The sequence below is a fragment of the Sphaerodactylus townsendi genome, linkage group LG02 (assembly GCF_021028975.2).
Source record: "Sphaerodactylus townsendi isolate TG3544 linkage group LG02, MPM_Stown_v2.3, whole genome shotgun sequence".
In the NCBI taxonomy this organism is placed as follows: Eukaryota; Metazoa; Chordata; class Lepidosauria; order Squamata; family Sphaerodactylidae; genus Sphaerodactylus; species Sphaerodactylus townsendi.
Window position 1 is genome coordinate 55,594,883 of NC_059426.1, and position 23,609 is coordinate 55,618,491.

At 43.6% G+C, this 23,609-nt stretch overlaps 1 protein-coding gene and 1 long non-coding RNA gene across 5 annotated transcripts in view; one reads left to right on the forward strand and one right to left on the reverse strand.

Moving 5' to 3' along the window:
• Positions 1-18,631, forward strand: part of STEAP3 (STEAP3 metalloreductase) — a 36,510-nt gene extending 17,879 nt beyond the window's left edge. For all 4 annotated transcript variants that reach the window (XM_048483381.1, XM_048483379.1, XM_048483378.1 and 1 more), the window contains 3 exons: positions 11,933-12,427; positions 13,788-14,315; positions 16,695-18,631. In XM_048483381.1, the coding sequence (XP_048339338.1) occupies positions 11,942-12,427; positions 13,788-14,315; positions 16,695-16,901 (1,221 nt within the window). In that variant the 5' untranslated portion in view covers positions 11,933-11,941 and the 3' untranslated portion in view covers positions 16,902-18,631. The remainder of the gene's footprint in view (positions 1-11,932; positions 12,428-13,787; positions 14,316-16,694) is intronic.
• On the reverse strand, positions 8,370-9,747 carry LOC125425775. Its single transcript, XR_007243446.1, has 3 exons — positions 9,677-9,747; positions 9,521-9,522; positions 8,370-9,414 (listed from the first exon to the last, which is right to left on the reverse strand). It is a non-coding gene; the product is annotated as an uncharacterized LOC125425775 (long non-coding RNA).
• Positions 18,632-23,609: the final 4,978 nt, after the last annotated feature.

Consider the following 23,609-nt stretch of genomic DNA (forward strand, 5'->3'; position numbering starts at 1 on the left):
TGACCTTGGGCTATTCACAGTTCTCTCAGAACTCTCTCAGCCCCACTTCCCTCACAAGGTGTCTGTTGTGGGGAGGGGAAGGGAAAGGAGTTTGAAAACCACCTTAAGGCTCCTTACAGGAAAGAAAAATGGGGTATAAATCCAAACTCTTCTTCTAGTTTTCATACCATGGAAGCATATTTACCGAAGAGTTCTGTGACTTTGTTTTTGCTGTGGCATCACTGGGTAGCCTGGGGCGTTTTAATCTGTTACAGAATCTTAGTGAACAAGTTGTAAACTTAGCCCTTTGTTCTTCCAGACACAGTTTCCCTCTTCATAAAAATTCTTCCTCAAGGTTCACCTGGGCTGCAATTCACAGAGGCAGTTTAGATCACTTTTAAAAACTCATGGTATGTATGCATTACAGGAATGGAGTCCTTCACTCTAAGATGGGAGATATCTGCAGATGGAAGGAATTTTCAGTTGCAGAGAGTGACTTTCTCATCTCTCCCCCCACAACAGCCAAAAATGCCCCCCACAGTGCTACTTCTGGGAGACTCCCCCCTGGAATAGCTTGGGGGAGAGTCAGAGATCTGCAGCAGGAGGAAGGGTCAATCCCTCTCCTTCCACCAGCAAAAAAATTTCCATGGGATCCAAGTCTGTGTACTTATTAGGAGGACTTACAGTTCTCAAACTGAAAAGTAACTGTACACTTAATTACTTGGTAGGTGGTTTCATCATTGGCTGTTGCGTCAAAGATAAAGATAACAGGCCTGGATCCTAACTATGCTGTCTGTTTGCAGAAGGCTCTAATGTGGGCTGAAGGGGAGGGTGGTTTTTGCCAATTCCACCTTCCCTTTCAGGCTCCCACTTTGTGTCCCAAGTTGTTCCTGGGGGCCCACCAACCACCTCCCAGAGAACATGGTTTCAGGGGACACAGCACACTGTCATGAGAGGGGGCAGACTGGAAAGTTTGCTTCTGGGAAAAGCAAGCCTTTGCCGCTCTGCTCACCTTTAGACAGAAGTGAGGACCCGAGTAGGCCAAGAACTTTACTAACAGAACTTTTGACTGTTTTTATCTTCTACAGCAACACACACCCCATTCACACCTCATGACAAAATGCTTTTCTGAGTCCTCTCACTTTCAAAAGCGATTTGCCATACATTATCAGAGAAAATAAACAAATTCAAATCACCCTGAGCACCTGGAAAGAGCTGAGCAGCTCTTTGGATTCTGACCAAACTTTGTACTGCCACTAATTTCCTTCTAATGTAAGCCATATATCTACACTTTTGTCCAGGAGGTGAAGGCTGTGCATTGACTTTGCATCTGTAGAGTGCTTTTTTCCCCTTACTGAATCCTGTGAACGGTATTTGTAAAGTACATAATGTATCAAGAGAAAAATCACAAGTAGCTTTTGGCATTAGCAGTTGTAGGCAAACCATCCTCTGCAATCCTCGAAACAATCTAGAGCAGTGGTTCTCAACCTTCCTAATGCTGTGACCCTTTAATACAGTTCCTCATGTTGTGGTGACCCCCAACCATAAAATTATTTTCGTTGCTACTTCATAACTGTAATTTTGCTACTGTTTTCCAATGGTCTTAGGCGACCCCTGTGAAAGGAGTCACGACCCACAGGTTGAGAACTGCTGATCTAGAGGGTAAGCAATATCTAGCTCTTGCTCAGGACAATTCCAAGATAAGTCTAGAAGAGCATTATGTCTATTTCCTGTCCTCACTTTTTTCTGAATAGTTCCCTTGGCCATGCGGCCAATATAATAATATATTAATAAACAATAATGTTAAAACCTTATTATAAAAACCAAATTTAAGGATCTATCGCTATGTAAATTGTCAAATCAGAAGGTCCTTGTTATTCAGCCATTCCGCTTTTATCTTTCTAGATAGAAGACTTAAACAGCTTGTGAACTTGTGCTCTTCAAGAACTTGTGCTCTTTGCCTTTCTTACCCCCATGCAGCTTTTTACATTCTCTTTATTCTGTGTCCTTAATATTATGCAATTACATTTTCATTGTTTATTTTCCCCGTATCTTACAACATGGAGTTTTAAACTGGCAGACCCATCCTAAGATACTTAACTGGCTTCCTGTGCTTTCTCATTGGAGAGGAAATGTAGACTCCACTGTTGATGCACAGAGAATGTAACAAGTGCACTGGAGTCCTAAGCAACTCTACAGCAATTCATCAATCATGGAGTGGCATGGCTATGATTGCCCCCCCCCCCCCCCCCCACATACAGTGACAGGCAGAGGTTAGAAGCAGCTAACCAACTGACCCAGCTGCACCCCTCTGATATCAGTCTATGCGGTCCTATTGCAAAATGCAACAAGCAAGAAAGGAGAGCATATCACCCCTGCTTTTTGTCATGTGCCCACGTGGGAAAAGAAATATAGGCACTTTATCACATGCCTCTGCAGCCCACTAGGCTGAGGCAATAGGGTGCCCAAGACTTCATCCTTAAAGGGTCTTGTCTGGAGAGTTCTCCAGGAGTTCCAGCCTTTTGCCAGATGAGGGGAAATAGATGGAAGAATTTCCAGCTGCAGAACATAACTTTCTTACCCCCTTCTCCCCTAAAATGCATCCAGAAAGTGGTAAGTGCCATTAGCGTTTGACCAACAACAGCAATATTTGGAGTGAAGTGGTTGGCAGTTCCTGAGGCTTTTTGGTATACTCCCATTTGTCTCCTGCTTGCAAGGTGGGTTACATCAACATGACACCAGTCTTGCCAGCACATCTGAAAGGAATCCTTCCATAATTACTGCTAGCAAATACTGAAATCAGGATTGTTGAGGAAATATAAGGGGGCATAGGGAAACTTGCAGCAGTCACAGCTTGGGGCAGGATTTCGTTACCAGTATGAGGTACGTTGTCATTGCATCCCTTTTGGTTTTTGTGTCCTATAAAGGATTTGGGCAGAGCTACAAAGAAGTTCATCTGCTTCCATGGTTGTTGGAGCCCAGTACACCCTTATTCTGTAAAGTGCCCTTTGTCTGCAGCTCCCATCTCCATAATCTTTCCAACTTGAGGTCAGAAAGATGTAGCACCACACCATGCACCCTCTCACCTGTACTGTGAGTGTTCTGACTGGATTTATACAGTGCTTAGGATAACTGGCTTCAGGCTAAGTAGTATAATGGTAGGGAGCTCCGGAATGGACATATTTTTGGCTGAGTGTTTTCCGCACTATGTGGCCATGAACTAGAGTTTACCAAGGCAGGCACCAAGGCAGGTAACCCGATCTTTTCCGCCCAGGAAGTCTGCAGCTGGCTAATCAGTTGAAACTGGTAAAAGGTGCTTTGGGTCACAACTGCTACCTGCTTCTCTAGCAGTAGGGCTTGGTCAAGCTCCACCTCCTAGTTATGGACCCCATCCAGAACAGGAGATCTCTCAGGTTATCTACAAAGGCGACTGAGGCTATTTCATTCTCATAACCAGTCCTAAAACTAGATTGGAATAGATCCAAACAATCTGCTTCATTAAGGAACTCTGAAATTTCCCAGCCATCACTTGTTCAGTCACCTTGCTCTGGAATGGTACCTTTGAGATTGGGTTATAGTTATTCAACTCTTCTGGGTCTGTAGTCAGTTTCTCTGAGAAGGGACTCAACACTGCTGTTATAGGGGATGAGCACATGATGCCAAATGGCCAGACCAGGAAAGGCAATGTTCTCTGGGCTCAGAAGTGAAGCAGGACTTGTACATGACTGTGAGACCCTCTCCCACTATAAAGCAAATATTACAGCAACACTATGAATCAATGGCTTTAAAAATATTCTATCGTTAATAATGTTACTCAAGTCTTGCAGACTGAGGATTGTGGCTTCCTTGATAGAGGAAATCCATCTCACACTGGGTCTTTCTCTTTTCCTGCTGCCTTCAACTTTTTGTCTTTTCCAGTAACTCTTGCCTTGTGATAATGTGACCAATGCGTGATAGCCTGAGTTTAGTCATTTTAGCTTACCGTATGTACTCGTGCATAAGCTGAGTTTTTCAGTCCTGTTTAAAGGCTGAGAAAAGCCCCCTCGGCTTATACGCGAGTCAGCATTTTCTAGCAATTGCAACAAGGTCGGGGGCGCGGCCGGGACAACCTCCATGCTGCAGGGAAGCTTGTTGCTACCCTCCTCCGAGGGTGAATGGGGAACCCTGAGGCACCCTGGCTGGCTGGGCTTCGGTCAAACCCGGGGAGGCAGAGGGAGCTCCTTATTTGGGCAGTGACATCAGGGGGAGTCACTGCCCAAATAAGGAGCTCCCTCTGCCTGCCGGCTGGGTTTGACCAAGCCTTTTTTGGGCAGTGACTCCCCCTGATGTCACTGCCCAAATAAGGAGCTCCCTCTGCCTCCCGGGTGGCTTCCCACCCTCAGCTTATATGCAGTCAATAAGTTTTCCCAGGTTTGGGCAGTAAAACTAGGTGCCTTGGCTTATACACGGGTATAGGAAAAATTGAGGCTTGACTAGGTAAGGGAGAGTTCAGTTTTGACTAGATAATGATTATAGGGATTCTTTTTCCTATTTCTATTTGGTCTAGCAGGTTAAAGTATGTTATTGAATTTCCGCTTGGAAGACATCCTTCTTGGTTTCAGTACTGACGAGTCTGACAGTCTTATTCCATGGACTGAGCAGCAGCAGCAACCTGGCTTGTCAGACTAGGGCTGATTCTGCATGGGCCAAAAACAGCAGTGTGAAAACAGTGTGGCTTTTACACTGTTTTCACACCGTTTTCACACTGCTGTTTTTGGCCCATGCGGAATCAGCCTATAGTAGCTCGGTCTACACCTAATTATGGGGGCAAAAGATGAAGAGACGCTCACTCTCTATAGTGAAGTAGAAACAAACCCTTCTGTGACTAAGAAAGAAACTCCTCTTGGATAAGAAAGAATCTCCTTCAGGGGATGGACTCTGTGCCCATCATTTCTAACTAGAGAAAATGTAATGTATACAACAAGACTCAATTCTCCAGTAAAAAATACTAGCTTATGCTTGGAGAAGAAAAAAATTATCACTTTTCACCTACATAATTGATCATTTATAAGTAACACCTGACCAAAGTGTGCATGTATGCCCCCCCCCCATTGAACTGGGCTTTCTTCATCCATGCAGATTATATAAGATTTTATTGCATTTCCTGTAAATCAAACAAGAAAGCCCAACTGGTAAGAATGCGCTTTCAGTATTAAAATGATTCCTTTCTGCTTACTGTATGGAATTAACAGTATTAATGCAGTCGTCATAACTGGTACATTACTTAATACGAACACTATAACTGTATTTCACTTAGAGCCCTTCAGGGGTTGGGCGGTATAAAAATCCCATAAAATAAAAATAAATAAAATAAAATTTGGGTGCTGTGTGGTTTCCGGGCTGTATGGCCGTGTTCTAGCAGCATTCTCTCCTGACGTTTCGCCTGCATCTGTGGCTGGCAACTTCAGAGGATCTTCTGAAGATGCCAGCCACAGATGCAGGCGAAACGTCAGGAGAGAATGCTGCTAGAACACGGCCATACAGCCCGGAAACCATACAGCACCCAAGTGATTCCGGCCGTGAAAGCCTTCGACAAAACAATAAAATAAAAATTAACACATTTCTGCACAATTAAACTTCACTTGGAAAGAGCAGGAAAGAATGTTACAGTGATGGAAGGAATTGTGGAATCTGTGGAGCAAAATCTTCCCAAACAGTTGTCTGAGCCACCAAAGAAGCAGGAGATTATGATAATGAAAAAACTCTTTGACTCATTAAATCCACCAGGTGTGATTGAGAATTTCAGGTGTTAGTATTCTATCCCCCTTTATTCAGTTGTGAAGATTTACTATCTGAGTTGAAATTCATATTACACTTTAGCATTAACTTTTGTAAGGAAGGAAATATAAAACTGAAATAAAAAGTTTGTGTCTGAAAGGAAAGCAAGTTAAATTCTAGGCTGTCAGCTTCTAACTTAATGATTTTTTTATTACAAAATGGAGTCACACAGGTTGTTCCAGTCTTGTACAGGAAGAGTAGCTACATTCAGAAAATCCCATGGACTCTTTCTTATTATAGCAAAGCAGGAAACCCTGTTGAAACTTCATGTTGGCTTATATGAAGATCATCTTCCAGTACTCAGATTGAGAGATCAGAGATATCCAGATGTTTGAGGTACAGCCTCTTCACAATCCTATGTTAGTTTAAAATATCTCACTTGTGCGTCTCTGTGTCATCTCCTGCATGGAATGGAATTTGGATTTATGTATGACATAGCTCTACTTAGAGAAGTTATCCCAGCAGAAGAGGCAGAAATACAGTGAGGTCTGGTCTTCTCATTCAGCAGAATGACGTGGTAAAATGGACTGAACACCTTACAAACCCTTCCATTGTAATAGGTGCCCTGCATTTACAAAGGTAGCACCACAGGGAGAAATGTCCTAGTTGAGCTCACTCCCTATTGTGCTAGCTGACAGTTTGAGTGAGTGTTTCTGTCAGCATTTAAAAATACAGTTTCTCACCTGTACTTTTGTTCAGTTCGCCATGTCAACTTCAAAGTCCAACAGCCTCATTGTTCTTTTTTTTTTTTGCCATCAGGTGACAGCTGACTTACAGCAATCCCTAGGGTTTTCAAGGCAAGAAGCATTCAAAGGTGGTTTGCTATTGCCTGTCTCTATATCACACCCCTGGTATTCGTTGGCGGTCTCTTATCCAAATACTTGCCAGGGTTGAGGTTGAGAGTATGTGAGTGGCTCAAAATCACCCAGCAATTTTCCATGGCAGTGTGAGGATTTGAACCTGGGTTTCCCAGATCCTAATCACTACACTGTGCTGGTTTCACGTATGTAGACTGGGCCTTAGTGTCATGATCTGGTCCTGCTTCAGCCCAATCCTGTCATGTCTCCCGATCGGGATGTGGGATCCTTTCTGTTGGACTGCTTTTCCTTGCTTGTTACTTAGTTTCACTTTCCAGGCTAGTCTGCTCATTAAACACCTGCTGACTCTTGCACTTCAAATTGCATTGGGGAGTCTGGGTTGTTTTGCCTTCTCCTTCCCATGAGAATGGATGGGTGCTGTACCCCTCTGGGAACTGATACCAAGGGGTGGTGTTATGTGACATGGAAGGAGCATGGAAAAGGGGGATATAATGGAAGCTGTTTGGTGCCTAATTCTCAGTTCCGTCAATTGAAGTCTAAACGCCTTATCCTGAGGCTGTCTTCAATAAAGGAAATAGCTTGAAAACGAAGTCTCGTTATTGAACAGTCCAGGGGCACAACACTTAGTCACATTTGTGCACAGAATAAAAATCATATGCTAGGTACCCTTGAACAGATCAGGAACTGCCTCCTGTTCTCTGTTTCCTCGCCATCAGTAGGTCTGGCCATGAAGTTTGTTTGACCCTGAACTGTGAATTTCCTTTCTCAGTTTACCCAGTCTTATTTATTTTCCCTCATGGCCGTTGTTTTCATTTAACATCTTTGTTGCTGCTACTGCAAATGTTCTGCAGATGGGACCAGTTATTGCATTTCTGGATGGATACATCCTGAGTCTTTGATTAGAGGGGCCCCTTTCGTACCTAGACCTACTTAGCTCTCAGCAGGAGTGTCACACCTGCTCTGTTCTTCTGTGGAAACTCTCTCCAGATTTGAGCAGGGAATTAAAATGGTTTTGTTTCTCTCCTAATGAGGCAGCTGCAGGGAGTTTGCTGTTTCGGGCTCCCTTTGTGATATGTGTTGGGAGGTAGCAAAATAGTTCTAGAAATTTGTTGTAGATGCTGACATTCTTTCTACTTTTCGTATATTCCTTTGATGATGACTGATTGTACAGTGCCCAGTTTTAATGCCAAATATGTTGGTATGAATTCACTTTGGCCGTGTAAGAGATGATGAATATAAGCAACTGTCTGATTATAAGCATACATGACAAAACAGCTTCCTGGGTGATATATTAGCAGTTATCCGTGATTAGCATCCAGAATGCGCTCCAATTTATTCAGCTTAAGGCTGATATTTTTATATTTTGAAAAAAATCCAAATGCTGTGTAGGATAGTCACATATTTCACTTTGAATGTGACACCGTTTGCATATATTTCAGTTTCCCAGAAGAATTACACTTCCTTTTAAAATCATTACATTTCATTTTAGTAGACATGAGAGGAATCCTGGCTCTGCCCCAACAGACCTGATGGTTTCGTATTTGTTAGATGAGAAGACTTTGCCTGTATTTTGCAGGGCTCCAGAGGTGTGGAAGATGATGGGAATGCACACAGTTGGAAGCAATGCTGTAAAACTAACATTAGCATAGTGTAGTCAATTTGGGTTTTGTCCTGTTCCCCCCCCCCCCCCCCGCCCGCCTTGGTCTCTTCAAGCAATACATGTAAAAAACCAAAATTCTAGTGAACCGACTCGCATTTAGTGTGACATTTTTTATTTTATATCACAATCTTCTCCCTGATTCAAGTCCAAAGCTGCTTTTCACATCATTCTCCACTCCTCTACTTTATCACCATAACAGCAACCTTGCGAAGTAGATTAGGCTGACATATTGTAACAGGCACAACGTCACCCAGTAAGCTTCCATGACAGAGTGGGAATTTGAACCAGATCTTCCCAGGTCAGTCCAGCACTCTTAACCATTATGCCATACCAGATGGCTGTTACAGGCATCTGTTGGATAATGTCTGGGTCAAGTAATATAGCTCACCAACCCTTTAAAATATCCCTAGTTTGCTTATATATGAAACTGTTTGTCAGATTTGACATATTACACTATCTAATGAATCTGTGAAAATAAAGAAACTGTGCAATCCAGCTGGGGGGGAGGGAGTGTTTAGGCGACTAGGGACAGTGTGGCGAAGGTAGCCCCACACCACCTACAAAGGGACTTCAGGCGGCACAGAAAGTAGGATAGTTCAAAAACCGTCCTGCCACCCAAATTGCCCCACAGCCGAAATGGACCTTTGTGCGGTATAAGTCTGCAGGTTCTGAAGGTGGTGTTCCAGGGCTAAAGTACCCTGGCCCAACCACCCCTAGAGCCTGTGTCCATTAGGATGCCAGCATAGCTTCCAGGCTTGCCCTCTGCAGAGGTTGTGGGACAGCTAGACACTAATATGTTTGTTCCCTCCACCAGCATAGATGCTCCTTATGCTGGCAGAGGGGTCAAACTTGTTGGCATGGCCCTCTGCTACTCCCAAAGGACATTCTGCCATCCCCACTGGATTGGGCTGTCAGGATGATGGAGCGTTATTTGTCTCAGAGTTCTCTTATTTTTGTGACTTGACTAGTGTTATGTATTTCCTTCTCCTCCATCCGCTGTTAATTATATAGGAGATATCTAGTAGACTTATGTTGTGACTTGACTAGTGTTATGTATTTCCTTCTCCTGCACTGTTTGTGTTTGTATAATTATTGGGCTATCCATTTAGATCTAGCAGTGTTTTTGCATTAAAGTGTTAGCTTAGAATGTTTCCAGATGTTCAGGGACCATAATTCCCTATCAGCTTCCTCTGTCAGCATGGCCAATTGGCCATGCTGGTGAAGATGGGAATTGAAGTTGCTGAACTTCTAGAACAGAGGGGTAGGGAACCTCTTGGCTCTCAGATGTTCAGGAGGAACTACAATTCCCATCAGCCTCTGTCAGCATGGCCAATTGGCCATGCTGGTAGGGGCTGATGGGAATTGAAGTTCCTGAACATCTGGAGAGCCGCAGGTTCCCTACCCCTGTTCTAGAAGTATCACTGTTCTGAGAGGAGAGATGTCAGTTAAGGAAACAAGAGCAAGACAGAGGCCAGTGATCAGCTCCTGAGGAAGACCTGCATATGAATCAGCAAAAGTGATGGCTTACTCCACCCATGATACATGACTCCGCTATCAGCAGCCACATGACTTCTTAGAGAAGACTTTTAGGAGCTGCCTTAATCACCTTGAGCTGATTATAACATAGTGATTTAAACAATGGTGTTATTTAAATCCATTGTTAATTATATAGAAGGTGTCTGGCAGATACCTGTAATTCCGGTTTTGTAAATACCCTGGATTTATTTATGTTTTCCAGTAGTCAGATTGTCCTATTATACATACACCACACCATCTCCTTGCCCTGTGAATAACAAAGCAACTGTGGCGTGTGTGTCCTGGGTCTTTTACAGACTACTTTGTTCATTGTGAATGACCATTACAGAGCGTAAAACACCAGAGTTTAAAAGCAACTTCAGAGTAAACTAATCTACTTGTAGCAATCATGAGGATGTGTCATGCAGTAGCAATTTTCACCTGTGTATCAATAACCAAAACTGATGCAACAAAGATCACGGATCTCAGTTTGTCTATAAAAGACAGAACACAACCATGTGCTGCTCCCAATTTGGATTGGGGCTGCGCAGGGAGAGTAGAGCGATCTCAACCCTTCAATCTCCACATAATTCCATTAAACAAAAAAGTTTCACCCTTCTACATTGTTAGTATTTTAAAGGGGAAAATATGAGTTTTTTAAGGTCTGGCCTTTTTTCCCCATTCAAAATACAAACAAGGCAGGGGGAGTTGTTTTGATTAGCAAAACCAAAAAGTGGTGAAGGGTTAAACCAGGGGTGTCCAACTCTGGCGCTTCAGATGTTCATGGACTACAATTTCCAGCAGGAGCTGATGGGAATTGTAGTCCATGAGCATCTAAAGCGCCAGAGTTGGACACCCCTGAGTTAAACCGCTAACTCCTTATGTGGCCTATATCCAAGTTAGAGCTGCAAATACTGGAGGTTTGCCTTTTACGCATGAATTAAATTCTGTGGTGCTCATCACATCTGTTGTGGCCTTGAAACTAAACATTCTGGATCAATTAGGAATGAGAAAGTGTTATTTTATAAATGTAGCACTAAGCAGCAGTCTTACTCCCCCTCCCTTTTTGGAGAATGATACCTTATATTTTGTTCTTGAAGTCTTTTCCTACCCTTGCTGGCAAGACAACATTCTTGTAATAAATATTCTCTCCCTCCCCATCTCCCTCTCTCTCTCTCTCTCTAAAGGTCACACTACATATTATGTTTTCTTCCGCCTTCCTTCAAAAATACTTTTTCCCCTTTTTGTAAATGCAGCCTGGAGCGGGGGCGGGGGGGTGGGGAGAACAGTGTGAAGAGAGAAGGGGGCTCTTAATCTTCTGAAAACTGTTATCTCAGAATTTCTTTCATCTCCACGGGGGAATGCTTACAATTACCTGTACTTCTTCCACAGCAGAGAACAGGCAGCCCAGGAGTGACTTTTTTGAGCAACAAGAAAGGGTTGGAGTGCCCTCTTCTTTCTCTTCTCCTCCTTGAAAAAGCAGGCCTGGGAGACACATTTGCAAAGCAAAAAAGAGTATTTTCAAATGAAGTCTAAAGAAACATGATGCGTCTTTGACCCTTGCCTTCATTAGTGTTTTCTGGCGCTTTTGTTTTGTGTCATAATTCCATCATTCTCTGACCTTAAAAATGAGGGATAATTAACACTTTTCAGTTTCAAAGCAGAACATTCAAAGAGATTTATTACATAGAATCTAAATTCAACAGGGTAAAAAAGTAGCTTAGAAACAGAAGTTAGTTTTAAAAGCAATAAAATCAATAAAACCTTGTTTTAGGGGGGGAAATCAAATCAACACCAAACATGAAACAGAAGGGTGGTTCATCTGGTGGAGGTGGTCCATTGGAAAGGAGAATCTCCAAGCCAATCTCAGGCCAAGACTTGGGCATGTACAGGTGTTTTCTGAGGTACTTTGTTTATCTCTGACCCAAAGAATATTGGTCCCAAAGCCCCACTAATATTAGTTTTGTCAGTCGGATGATCGGATTAGAGTCTGGACTTGTGCATTCACAAGATTCATCAGCTATCCCAGGGTGACATCAAGAGTTGGTTCGGGAGCCTGAAATGGAAATTTTGGATTATTCCAGATGGTGAAATACCATTTTCAGCCCAATATTTGAAACAAACATTTCTTTATTCGTTTTAGCTAAACGGGATGCCAGGAGGTGACATGGCAAAGCCACTCCTTGGTCATCAGAATGGGGAGAGTGACTCGAATCTGGTCGCAACTGCTGGCAGCAAGACCGTCAGCATTCTGGGAAGTGGTGATTTTGCACGCTCTCTGTCTATGCGTCTCGTGTGCTCAGGTTTCAAGGTGGTGATTGGAAGCCGGAATCCAAAGCGCAATATGAGTCTCTTCCCTTCAGCAGCCGAAGTGACTTTCCAGGCAGATGCTATAAAGAAGACAGATATTATCTTTGTGGCAATTTTCAGAGAACACTACACCACGCTCTGTGACCTTAGCGACGAGCTGTCTGGCAAAATATTGGTGGATGTTAGCAACAATGCTGAAATAAACCACCACAAGGAATCAAATGCGGAGTACTTGGCATCGCTGTTCCCAACATGCACTGTTGTCAAAGGATTTAATGTCATATCAGCATGGACCCTGCAGTCAGGTCCCAGGGATGGGAATAAGCAGGTAATGTTCTGTCTGTGGATCATCATGTCACTTAGTATCTGCAAGAAACAAAAGGGGAGAGCATGCCTTTAGTGTGGTTTCAGTAATTTTTTCTTGGGCCTTTGGTCAGAGCTCTCTGTAATTTTTGTCTCTGTCACATGATCAGAGGGGATGGCGGGGTATAAATATAAGAAATAAATAATCTATCACAGTTTTATTCTGTCCTTCTTGCCAGACGTTCAAGATGGATTATATGGTTATCTCCTTATGCATTTTGTTTTTTCAACAACCTTATGAGGTTGGTCAGGCTGAAAGTGTTGCTAACTCAAAGTCACTCAGGGTTCAAACTGACCAGATGCTGGGAGTTGCATTATAAGATCTCCAAATGTTTACTGTTCTCCAAAAATCAGGTTCACAAAGTCCTAATTAAAATTGGGACTGCAAGGGAAGAGGGGGTTTAAGCCCTCCCCAGAGAGACACTAAAGTTTTCCTGGTAGGAAAATTTACACTATGGAAATAGTAGCTCCCTGGAGCCACTGCAGATGAGGAAAACAATCAGTGCATAGGGAAACTTACAACTCGCCCCCTATTTGTACCACAATCCCATCCAAATTGGGCCTCTGTGCAATTCAGCTCTAAAGAACTTGGGCATTCTGTTCAAAGAACTTCCAGCATATTGTGTGTTTAAGCCTTGAGCAGTGATTTTTGAGCTAGTACTGAGCAGACAAGGATTCAAAAATAATTGCCCTCCTGAAATCCTTGGAGGAAAGTTGCAGATGTGGTACATAAAATATATGTGTATTCAAACTGAGAGATCGCCAGCATGGTGTAGTGGTTAAGGAGTTGAACTAGGATGTGGGAAACCCATGTTCAGACCCTCCACTCTGCCATGGAAGCTTGCTGGGTGACCTCCGGCCAGTTACACAGCCCTGATTCTGGCTAGTATTTGGATGGGAGTCCTCAAAGGACCTCAAAGGCAATGGCAAACCACACACACACACACACACACACACACACACACACACACACACACACACACCGAGAATGCAGAGCCTACCATTTGCATGTGGCCTGCAGCTTTTCTTCAAATAGTCTTCTATTCTAGTAATGATTCTTTGGATAATTCTTTCCTTGCCAAGAATCTTCTGTTCTAATGATTGTTCTTTGGATCATGGCCTAAAAACCAACTTCAACATTCCAAAAAATTATCAAGGCTGCTCTCATAGGAAGAGGGAGCATGTGGCGGGAAGCACACACAAGGGTGTAGAAATCTCCCTAAAGCACACTGTGGGTATTTAGGGATCCTGTGCTGCAAAATGCTCACCTTCTTGTGCTTTTGATCTTAGTTGCTAGTTGCTCACGTATCTTCTGTGTGTTGTAGGTCTTTATTTGCTCAGACAACCAGGAAGCCAAACGTGCCATTGCTGAAATTTCTCACATGCTGGGGTTCACTCCTGTGGACATGGGCTCCTTGACCGCAGCTCGTGAAATTGAGAATATTCCTCTGCGACTCCTCCCTGCCTGGAAGATCCCTGTCTTCTTGGCCTTGGGTCTGTTTCTGTGCTTCTATACCTACAACTTCATCCGGCAAGTTTTGCACCCTTTCATTCGGGACCATAAGAACAAGTTCTACAAGATCCCCGTGGAGGTCATCAACACTACACTGCCTTGTGTCGCCTACGTTATGCTGTCCCTCGTCTACCTTCCTGGAGTGCTCGCTGCAATCTTTCAACTGTACTACTGCACTAAATACAGGCGCTTCCCAGACTGGCTTGACCAGTGGCTACAGCACAGGAAACAGATTGGCCTTCTAAGTTTCTTCTGTGCTGCCTTGCATGCAGCGTACAGCTTTTGCCTACCCATGCGACGGTCCCATCGTTACCTGTTACTCAATGATGCTGTCAAGCAGGTATTGTACTCTTCCTTCTTTAGCCTACTGACATTCAGGCTTTTCTTTTGATTTTGGTGGCTTGTTACCCAGTTTCACTGGCTCATTGTGTCTTTGAGAAGATGAGTTGACACATTGCCTTCATCCTTATTGGTTCCCATTGGATGATGCAGAGTTGGTGCGTTTGTGTGCGTGTGTGTGCATGCACGCACGTGCGCGCAAACACATTTTTGAACGAACACCAAATCAAGACCATTTCTTACAAATAAGTGCCAGAAGATTGTCTTTATCTTGGCTAGATACACTGCAAATATTAAAAATATGAACATTAAAAAATATTTCAGAAGCCTTGATGAATCTTCAGTTTGCAAGTACCCAAAGGCATCTCACATGTTAAGAAGAGAAGCAGGATTTAGATTATGATCCAACAAGGGAATTTTTATATTCTTAATATTCTATGCTGGTTCTGGCCCTTTAGTAAATATTGGTGGTGGGAAGTACGGTCAAGCGCAGCCAACTTATGGCGATTCTGTAGGGCTTTCAAGGCAGCAGAATGGTGGTTGTTTGCCTTGCCTGCTTCTGCATGGTGACCTTGTACTCTGTTGGAGATTTCCTATCCAAATATTAACCAGGGCTGACCCAAGATCTGCTGAGATCATCCTAGCCTGGGCCTTCCAGGTCAGGGCTTAGTAAATATTACTCATACATTTTTAAATACTTTTTTCTACCCTCACAAGATACAGAAACTGGGGAGTGCTTTTCTGTAGATGAAAGTTAGATCAATGGGAAAATGGTCATAAGTCCACTTACAGTCTTCCATTTTGGGTACTAGGCATTAAAATGTCACAATGCAAACTCATATTCATGTTAATTATATTTTGCTCAGAAACCTGTTAGTTGGAAAATATCTCTGTCATGGTAGTAAGTTTCCACTGAAGCCAATAGAACTTAATTCCACCTAACTAATTTTAGGATTTCTGCCTAAAACCCATTAATAAATACGAGATACAATGATAAATTAGAAAATATCACTTTTGGTTTTTAGCACAGAGGATGCCATCCTACAGCTATCCCTTAATTCCAACTATGTGTCTCCTCTGTGATGCTTACAAATAATCCTAAGCGTGCCTTTGCAACCCATTTCTCTCTTTTCTTACATTTTGCTAGTAACATCCTTGCTTCGTGAAGCACATTGATTTGATGGAACAAATGGATGGCTCTGAGTGTCAGCCTCTGTAATATAGTACAAATCCCATCTCTTTTTTTCCATTAGCTCGAACACTTCTCTTCTAAATGCACTTAAGCCAAATCCCATTAAGCTCCTCAGCAGTCAAGTATTCCAAGAGCTACTCTTGTGGTTTCAGCTTGAAACCAGAGCTGACTCTCCATGTTAATTGCAGTCCTAGATGGCAAAAGCAGGGTCTGATCTTGCAGGCGCCAAATTATTGGCAAGTCCACTGGAGGTCAGTGGAACCAGAGGGTGTCCTGTACCTCTCATGGTTATGCTTTCAGCCGCATCTAGACATCATATTGCACTGGCTTTTGCACATTTTACTGTGGGGATGTGCTAGTAGGCGTTTGCCTTTGTTCCAAATCCAGATCAGTTTTTCAGATATGGACACATACACACCAGCTATAGAAGTTGATCCTCTGTTAATTTGCCATCCTGTATTGTGCCTAACATAGCCAGCACCAAATAGAGCTCAGAATATACAAAGCCTTCTGGCCCACCATTTTGTGCTAGACAAATTAATGAGAAGCGTTTGCACTTAAATCACAGGTGCCCAGCAGGGAGTCAAAAGTTGCTTGGTGGGAGCAGAGAACAGTTAGCACAACTCCTTCATTTTATACAGAGTTATGAGTTCAGCAGCTCAGTTAAGACCCTGAAATGACTCCCCTGGGGCAATGGCTGATTCACAAACATTTATCATTTCAGGGAATACAAATACAGAGTTGGACTGAACCTAAAACATGTACGCTTTTCTGGGAGGTCATTTATAAATATAGTGTAAATCAACAAAAAGGTGCAGCCAAAGTGAAGCAGAAAGCCAAAGTTTACAGTTGAGTGCACAGGCAGATTTATTGTGAAATATAATGCCAAGAAGCCATTGCTGAAAACCCAGATAGAGAGTGTGCAACTTTGAATACGCTTGTGTTTTTTATACATGGCATTTGCAGCAGCCAGGGCACAATTAAGCACATAGTTTTTAAAGGGACTCAAGCACGGTCATTACCATCTTTGACAATCATTAACCAGACAGCCATTCTTCAGGATAACTAACTTCCACTAATAGACGCATGCATCTTTTGATTTGTTCATTTAAAACGCAAGCAGATTGCATTGGTATATTAAGAAAGCCCTTTGGTCTGCCCTGTATGCTTTTATTCATGCTTCTGTAGGCACTAGAGAAGAAAGAAAATGCCTGGATAGAAGAGGAGGTCTGGAGGATGGAGATTTACATCTCTTTTGGCATCATGGCCTTGGGTTTGCTCTCCTTACTTGCCATAACATCACTTCCTTCGATCTCCAATGCTCTCAATTGGAGGGAATTCAGTTTCATTCAGGTAAAGAATATGTTTACAGGGGAGGAAGTCCTGTCTGCTTGATGCTAGCCCTCAGTTTCTCCACCACCACTACCCTGCCACTTTCGGTTTTCTATGACCTGTTAGCCCTTCCCCCCCCCCCCCTTTTCTTGCCGTACTACTTTCTCTTCGTTTTCCAGCCATGGGTGCTTTTTTATCCCCCACTGACCTTTCTGTCCCTTTTCTTGTGCCCCCTCCCCCCATAACTTTCTCTTTCATTTTGAGACTCCCGTGGCTGTCTTTTCCATTTGTTGCCACTACCACATCTTTCTCTGGAGTCCCTCTATTGGTACATTCCTTGCTTTTCCATGCCAAGGTTGCTAAGCGACCCACAACACTATCCATGATTTCACTTAACTACTTAGTGCACATCTGGGGGTTATCCCAGATTTGTAAATTTCCCTTCCCTGGTTATATGCCCAACAAAAACCATAAATGCCATGGGAAGCTGTACACTAAAAGTGTGTGCTTAGAAAAACCTGTACTGACAAGAATACTGTGGGCAAAAGGATTTGAAGATTAACAGCCCAATCCTAATGGTGGGGCCAAATTGTGTCTTGGAGGTAGCACAGGGCCACACTGTCGTGTTCACTCCCTTCACCAGCACAAAAGACACTTCCACCGGCAGAGCGGGGTAAAGATGCCAGTGACCAGCTGCCCCTCAGCTCTGCAGTAGTAAAACCAGGAAATCTGGGCCATTGTAAAGCTGCACTGGGCTCCAGTTGGTTGCTAGTCCAGGGGGTGTGGGTGGGGCATTCCTGGAAGCAGTCAGCTTCCTCCCAGGTTTGAGAACAGTTTCACAGCAGCCTGGGGTTTGGACTTACGTCACCCTTTCGGGTGCTGTAAGTCCATTAAGCCCTATGGAGGGCTTTCCGGTGGCGGGGTATTTTTCTGCCTCCCTGTACTGCCAGAAAGCCCTCTGTAGGCAGCAGGGAAGCGCTGTCCCTGGTTACCTTGGGCTGTAAGTTCTATATCTTAAATAAATACATAGGATCTTTTGGGGAGCGCCCTTCCACACGTGCAAATTTCTTACAAAGAGCCCAAGGCAAATTCTAAATTTTTGTTCTGTTTGCAGACATGCAAAAGCTCCATCTTCATTTTTAAATCTAACCAAGGACAGCATCTATGTCCCCATGTAAGTGCAGCTGTGCTTGCAGAATGGGCTTAGCCTTGGGCTTAATGGAAGCTTCCATTCTCCTGCCTAGCATACGCATCACAGCGCACCAACCATCAAAACTGAAGGCATTGTATTCAGCTATTCATCCCTTTCCTCACTGGACCTGCAGCTGCAGGTTACTGCACAAGTGGCTGCTACACAGAGAATAACTATTACCCGAATTGTGTTTCTCAAAATTACACAGGAAGCAAAGAGACTTTATAGTTTTCTCTTCCATAACTTTATCAAACTCTGCTTTTCCATTGTTGCTGTACTCATAAAATGCATTATATGCAAGTGAAATAGGAAATAAGTTTGGAAAACAACAAATTACTATTGCAACTTCCTGGCGAGTTTTAGGTTCTTTAAAGATAACTTTAAAAGCTTTATTTGTTTTCTTTATGTTTCTTCAGATTTTTTAGGAATTTAAATCATTGGTGGGTGTTCAAGGGCCATTGTAAAGCTGCACTGGAGTCCAGTTGGTTGCTAGTACAGGGGGTGGGGGTGGGGCATTCCTGGGAGCAGAGCCAATGCTAGTCAGCTTCCCCCCAGGTTTGACCTCATGGTCAAAAAATCATGTGATACTCACAGGGGCATAACAAGGCAAACTGGAACCCTGGGCAAAACCTGAGTTGGATGCCCCCCCCATGGGCGGCCCCCCCACCACGACCAAAAAATTTTTTTTGCACCAGGTCATTGGTCACTGCAGGGGGTGCATTTTTAGACATATCGCCACCAAAATTTCAGTGTATCTTCAGGAGACTGTTCTTATGCTACTCTCCAAGTTTGGTGCAGTTTGGTTCAGTGGGGACAAAGTTATGTACCCAACAACAACAAGAAGAACAACAACCTTTATTAGGCATTTAAAATAGGCTCTAGAGCATTACCAGACATTTATGAAGTACAAATCAGGAGTACATTCAAAACACAGACAGAAAGACTGTATATAGCAGTATACATGAGTTATGGACCCTCAAAAGGATAGCCCCCATCTCCTTAGCTCCCATTGGAAAGAATGGGGGATGGGGCACTTCCTTTGAGGGTCCATAACTTTGGATCCCCTAAACCAAACTGCACCAAGCTTGGGAGGTGCCATCAGGACTGTCTCCCTAAAGATGATACCCTGAAATTTTGGTGTTGATATGTCCAAAAATGCGCCCCCTGCAGGAACATCCCAGAAATTTGCCCAAGAATCTTTGTTCTGCATTGAGTTTTCTGCATTTCTGTCAATGGGGGTTGCAGGCTGCGGGGAGCACATTTCTGAAGGCACAGTCTCAAAACGTTCAGGGTCTCATCAGGAGACTACCCTGATGATACCCCCCAGGTTTGGTGCAGTTTGGTTCAGGGAGGCCAAAGTTATGGACCCTCAAAATGTAGCCCCCATCTCCTATTAGCTCCCATTGGAAACAATGGGGGATGGGGCACCCCCTTTGGGAGTCCATAACTTTGGACTCCCTGAACCAAACTGCACCAAACTTGGGAGGTAGCATAAGGACAGTCTCTTAATAATATGCTGAAATTTTGGTGCCACTAGTCCAGGGGTAGGGAACCTGCGGCTCTCCAGATGTTCAGGAACTACAATTCCCATCAGCCCCTACCAGCATGGCCAATTGGCCATGCTGACAGAGGCTGATAGGAATTGTAGTTCCTGAACATCTGGAGAGCCGCAGGTTCCCTACCCCTGCTCTAGAGTGTCCAAACTACTTTACACCACTGCAGAAAGCGACCGGTCATTTATATAAGGCACGGAGCTACGGACCTGGATCCAAAAAGAGCACAAGGGGTATTTCCATATACACTTTTGTGTTCTGTCGTTTCCTAGCTAGAAGCTATCCTTGAAGAACTGCCAAACTGCTCTATAAATAACAGAGAAGTGGATTCCCTTAGCCCTGCTCCATTATTCTATGCTTCCATTATGCCTTGGACTCTATAGTTTTCTGGACTGAAGGGGAATTTCAGAAAGTGGAAGATAGATTTTATGCAACAAAAACGATTCTTTTGAAATATAAAAACAAATCAACTGGCTAGAAATATTATGGTTGGCATTAATGAACTTAGAAGGGTATGTATAATTCATCCTTTAAAAATGAAAGCAACTTTACCCTATGCAAAAATATCCTTTTAAAATGTTCTCACATGCAAGCATGGTGTATTCTACAAGGTAACCCCCCCTCAAAATTAACCCCTACAGAGCCATGGAAGATGTACCATGGATAGTTTTTTGGCATATTAATAATTAAACGGTTTTTGTTTTGATTCTAAATAATGCAATCCTAAATAGATTTATATCTTTCAGCGGGCTTAGAGGGGTTCAACTTTAGGATTGAACTGTAAGCTGCAAGAAAAGTTAAAACAAGATCCCTCTCTCACTTTTCTAGTTTCAGAATTTGACAGACCAACTTTCAAAACTCAATATATTCAGATATTTGAATACATAATTGTTTGGATTACCATCTGATGACTTTGTCAATTATCTGATCATTTATGCCTGTCCGTAAGTAGTATAAGTTGAATGGTGAGAAAAGCATGCACAGTTATGGGACAGGCATTGTGTCTTTGGAGTGTGGTATGCAGTCATGTAGCATGCAACATGATTCCTTATTTAAGGTGGCCATTAGTAAAAAGTGCTTTAAGTAATTCTACTTCACATGGTTTGATTCTACCTGGGGAAAGATTTTAGTGCCCATCAAAAGTCACCAAGTGCTTGGATTGCTGTGATCCAACAACAGTAGACATTTTACTGCTCTGCACTGTCTGGGGTGGTTCCTGGAGGCAGAGCACAACTTGTCCTGCTCTCAGGATATGGGGTGATAATTGGATATCCTAGTTCAGTGATGGCACTCAGAGCCCTCTCTGTGGGCACGTGTGCACAGAGTTCATCATAGGCTGGCCTGGGCTGCTGGACTTGATGTGCGTGCACCTCAGCGAGCAAGGAGGACTCGGCTGGCAGGCCTGGTGCCTGTGCTCCAGGTGGCTGCTGCCCGGGAAGGGGGGGGCAGAGGCAGCAGAGATGTTAGAGAGGCGCAGAGCGGCGCACGTGGGACTTGCTAGAGGCTACAGCAGGCTGGCCCCTGCTCAAGGGGGTTATTCAGCTTAAATTGCCGCGTTGGCACTTTGCGATAAATAAGTGGGTTTGGGGTTGCAATTTGGGCACTTGGTCTCAAAAAGGTTCGCCATCACTGCCCTAGTTTGTAACTAGCCCTACAGAACCACCAATGGTTCTGGACGAGAATGAATAACCATCAATCAATAGGAAGTGAAGCTCTGAGCATTTGCTCAGACCAAGCCAGTCAGTAGCTTTGCCTTCAGTGGCAATGGAGCCACACATTTGCATTTACAGTGTATGCAGAAGCTATCTGAGGCATCATTTCCATGATAATGCTGACTGACAAGTGATCTTGCTAGTGGTGGGATGTCTACATGGTGGAGCTTCCAAGAACTTTGTTGTTTTCTGTCAACTGCTAAGTTGATTTGCTAGTCAAATGTACCTCTTCATGAAGGTCATTATCACATTTAGCTGCAGTTTATTACAACTGCTTCAGCTTCCCTTGTTGGCCTCTTTCCAGTCCTGCCAACTCATCCAAATTGTTCTGGGTAGAAGGATTTTATTCTTATTAGTCCAGTGCATGTTTTAGTGTGCAGGAGTTGTTTTTCAATCATGGCAGCCCTTCCCTGCTATCTACTGGTTTTAGCCAATTATACGGGGTGTGAGAAATATATAATGTTGTTCTAGCCTTTATAAGGGAGATTAAAAAAACACACACACAAACGTTTCCAGCTATTTACCCAACACTGTACCAAAAGAGGTGACCTGTACAATTTTTCCACTTGTGTCCAGGTTAGCATATAAGGTTGCATTATTTTTGAAACCTTTCTGCTGTTCTATTAATTTTTCCACAGTTTGCATGGAATATGAATTTTGATGTGGCTGCTGTTTTACTGATGGTGATATTGGTTCTATGGTTTTAACTGCTGTGCATATTTCTGTGTAAGCATACTTGGGTGACATTGCCTTGTGCCCATTATATGGGGCAAAGCAATCTGTAAATATTTTTACAAAATTTGTAGTTGTGGGTGATGATGATATATTTTACAACAGAAATTAGATATTGGTCATAACCAGTTCTATGAGAACTGTCATGTTAGTTGAACAGGAGACTAATCCTGCAGTGATCCTGATTACTTGGAAGTTAAACACTGGAATGCATATCACGTAAAATTTCTGGTGACAAAAAAAGTGTGTGTGTGTGTGTGCAGCCCTCCAACTCCCAACCCCCACCCACCCAATGCTGTTCGCAGAAGGTGTTGTGTCTGTAGGAATAGTATTTGGATTTCAGCTAAAGAGGGGAAGTAAGGAAGTCCTTCTCTACCAGGGGTCCCCAACCTTTAGCACCCAAAGAGCCATTTAGCCCCACCCCCCAAAGCCTCGCCCCCGGCCTCCCCAAGCCCTGCCTTCAGCCAAGCGGGTGGGATAGACAGCGGCGGGCATGCCAACGACGGCAAGTTGCACTTGGGACGCGGCGAGTGTGCCTCCTTCCCTGCCCCCTCCTTCCTTCCTCCCTCCCTCCCTCTGGCATCCTTTCCTCTCCTTCCCAGGTGCCAGACGAGGGAAGGATGTGAAAGGACACCGGAGGAAGGAAGGAGGGGGTGGGGAAGGAGGCACACTCGCCGCGTCCCAAGTGCAACTTGCCGTTGTTGGCGTTGCTGCTGCGGAGCCGCAGTACGAGGACGAAAGAGCCACATGCGGCTCCAGAGCCGCGGGTTGCTGACCCCTGTTCTATACTGATGTAAATCTTTTCTATCAGAAAAGATTTTCACCAGGATCCAAACTGTTTAACTGAAATCAGCACATCTTATTTGCTTCAATATCTGCTTTGGTTTACAGTCTGTTTACTAGACAGCCACCATAGTAATTCTGGTATGCATGAACCAATAGACATGTTTTAGAAAAGTGGGTATAACACTTTTTGGTTGGCTACCAAACTGAACGTAGGCAGATATGCATCTCTGAATGTTAAGACAGCCCAAGAGAAAGTGCTTTCCAAGGTGAATCCAATCCTTTTGAAGCATGTCCTTTCACAAATAAAATGATTCTATCATTTGTGTATCTTTAGTTTGTATAGTTGAAATTTCACATTGATGTTTTAAGGCAACCTTTCCCCCCTGGAGAATTACCAGTATATTTTAAATGCTGCTTTGTACACATTGGATTACATTGGTAACTTTTTCTTCTTCCCGGAAACACCCAAATAGAATTATATTTTGTCACCCACCATTCAATGACACCAAATTTACAAGCTTAAAAAAATCTATATAAAAAAAAGAATCTTCAGAGTGCTATCAGAAATTCATAATAGAAAAGAAGTGCTTCGTCACACGGTGCTGCTGCTTTCTCCGCTGGAAAATTCACCCGTCGCTGTGGGTAGCGTGAATTTAACGTACCTGCCTCTTTCCCACCCGTTCCTGATGCGCTGCAGTCTTTGGTTCATACAAGGGAGATGGAAGAAGACTTTAGCTAGGATTACTGCACATGGAACCAGCAGCGTGAGGGTGTAGGTGGGAGGCAGGTAGAATTT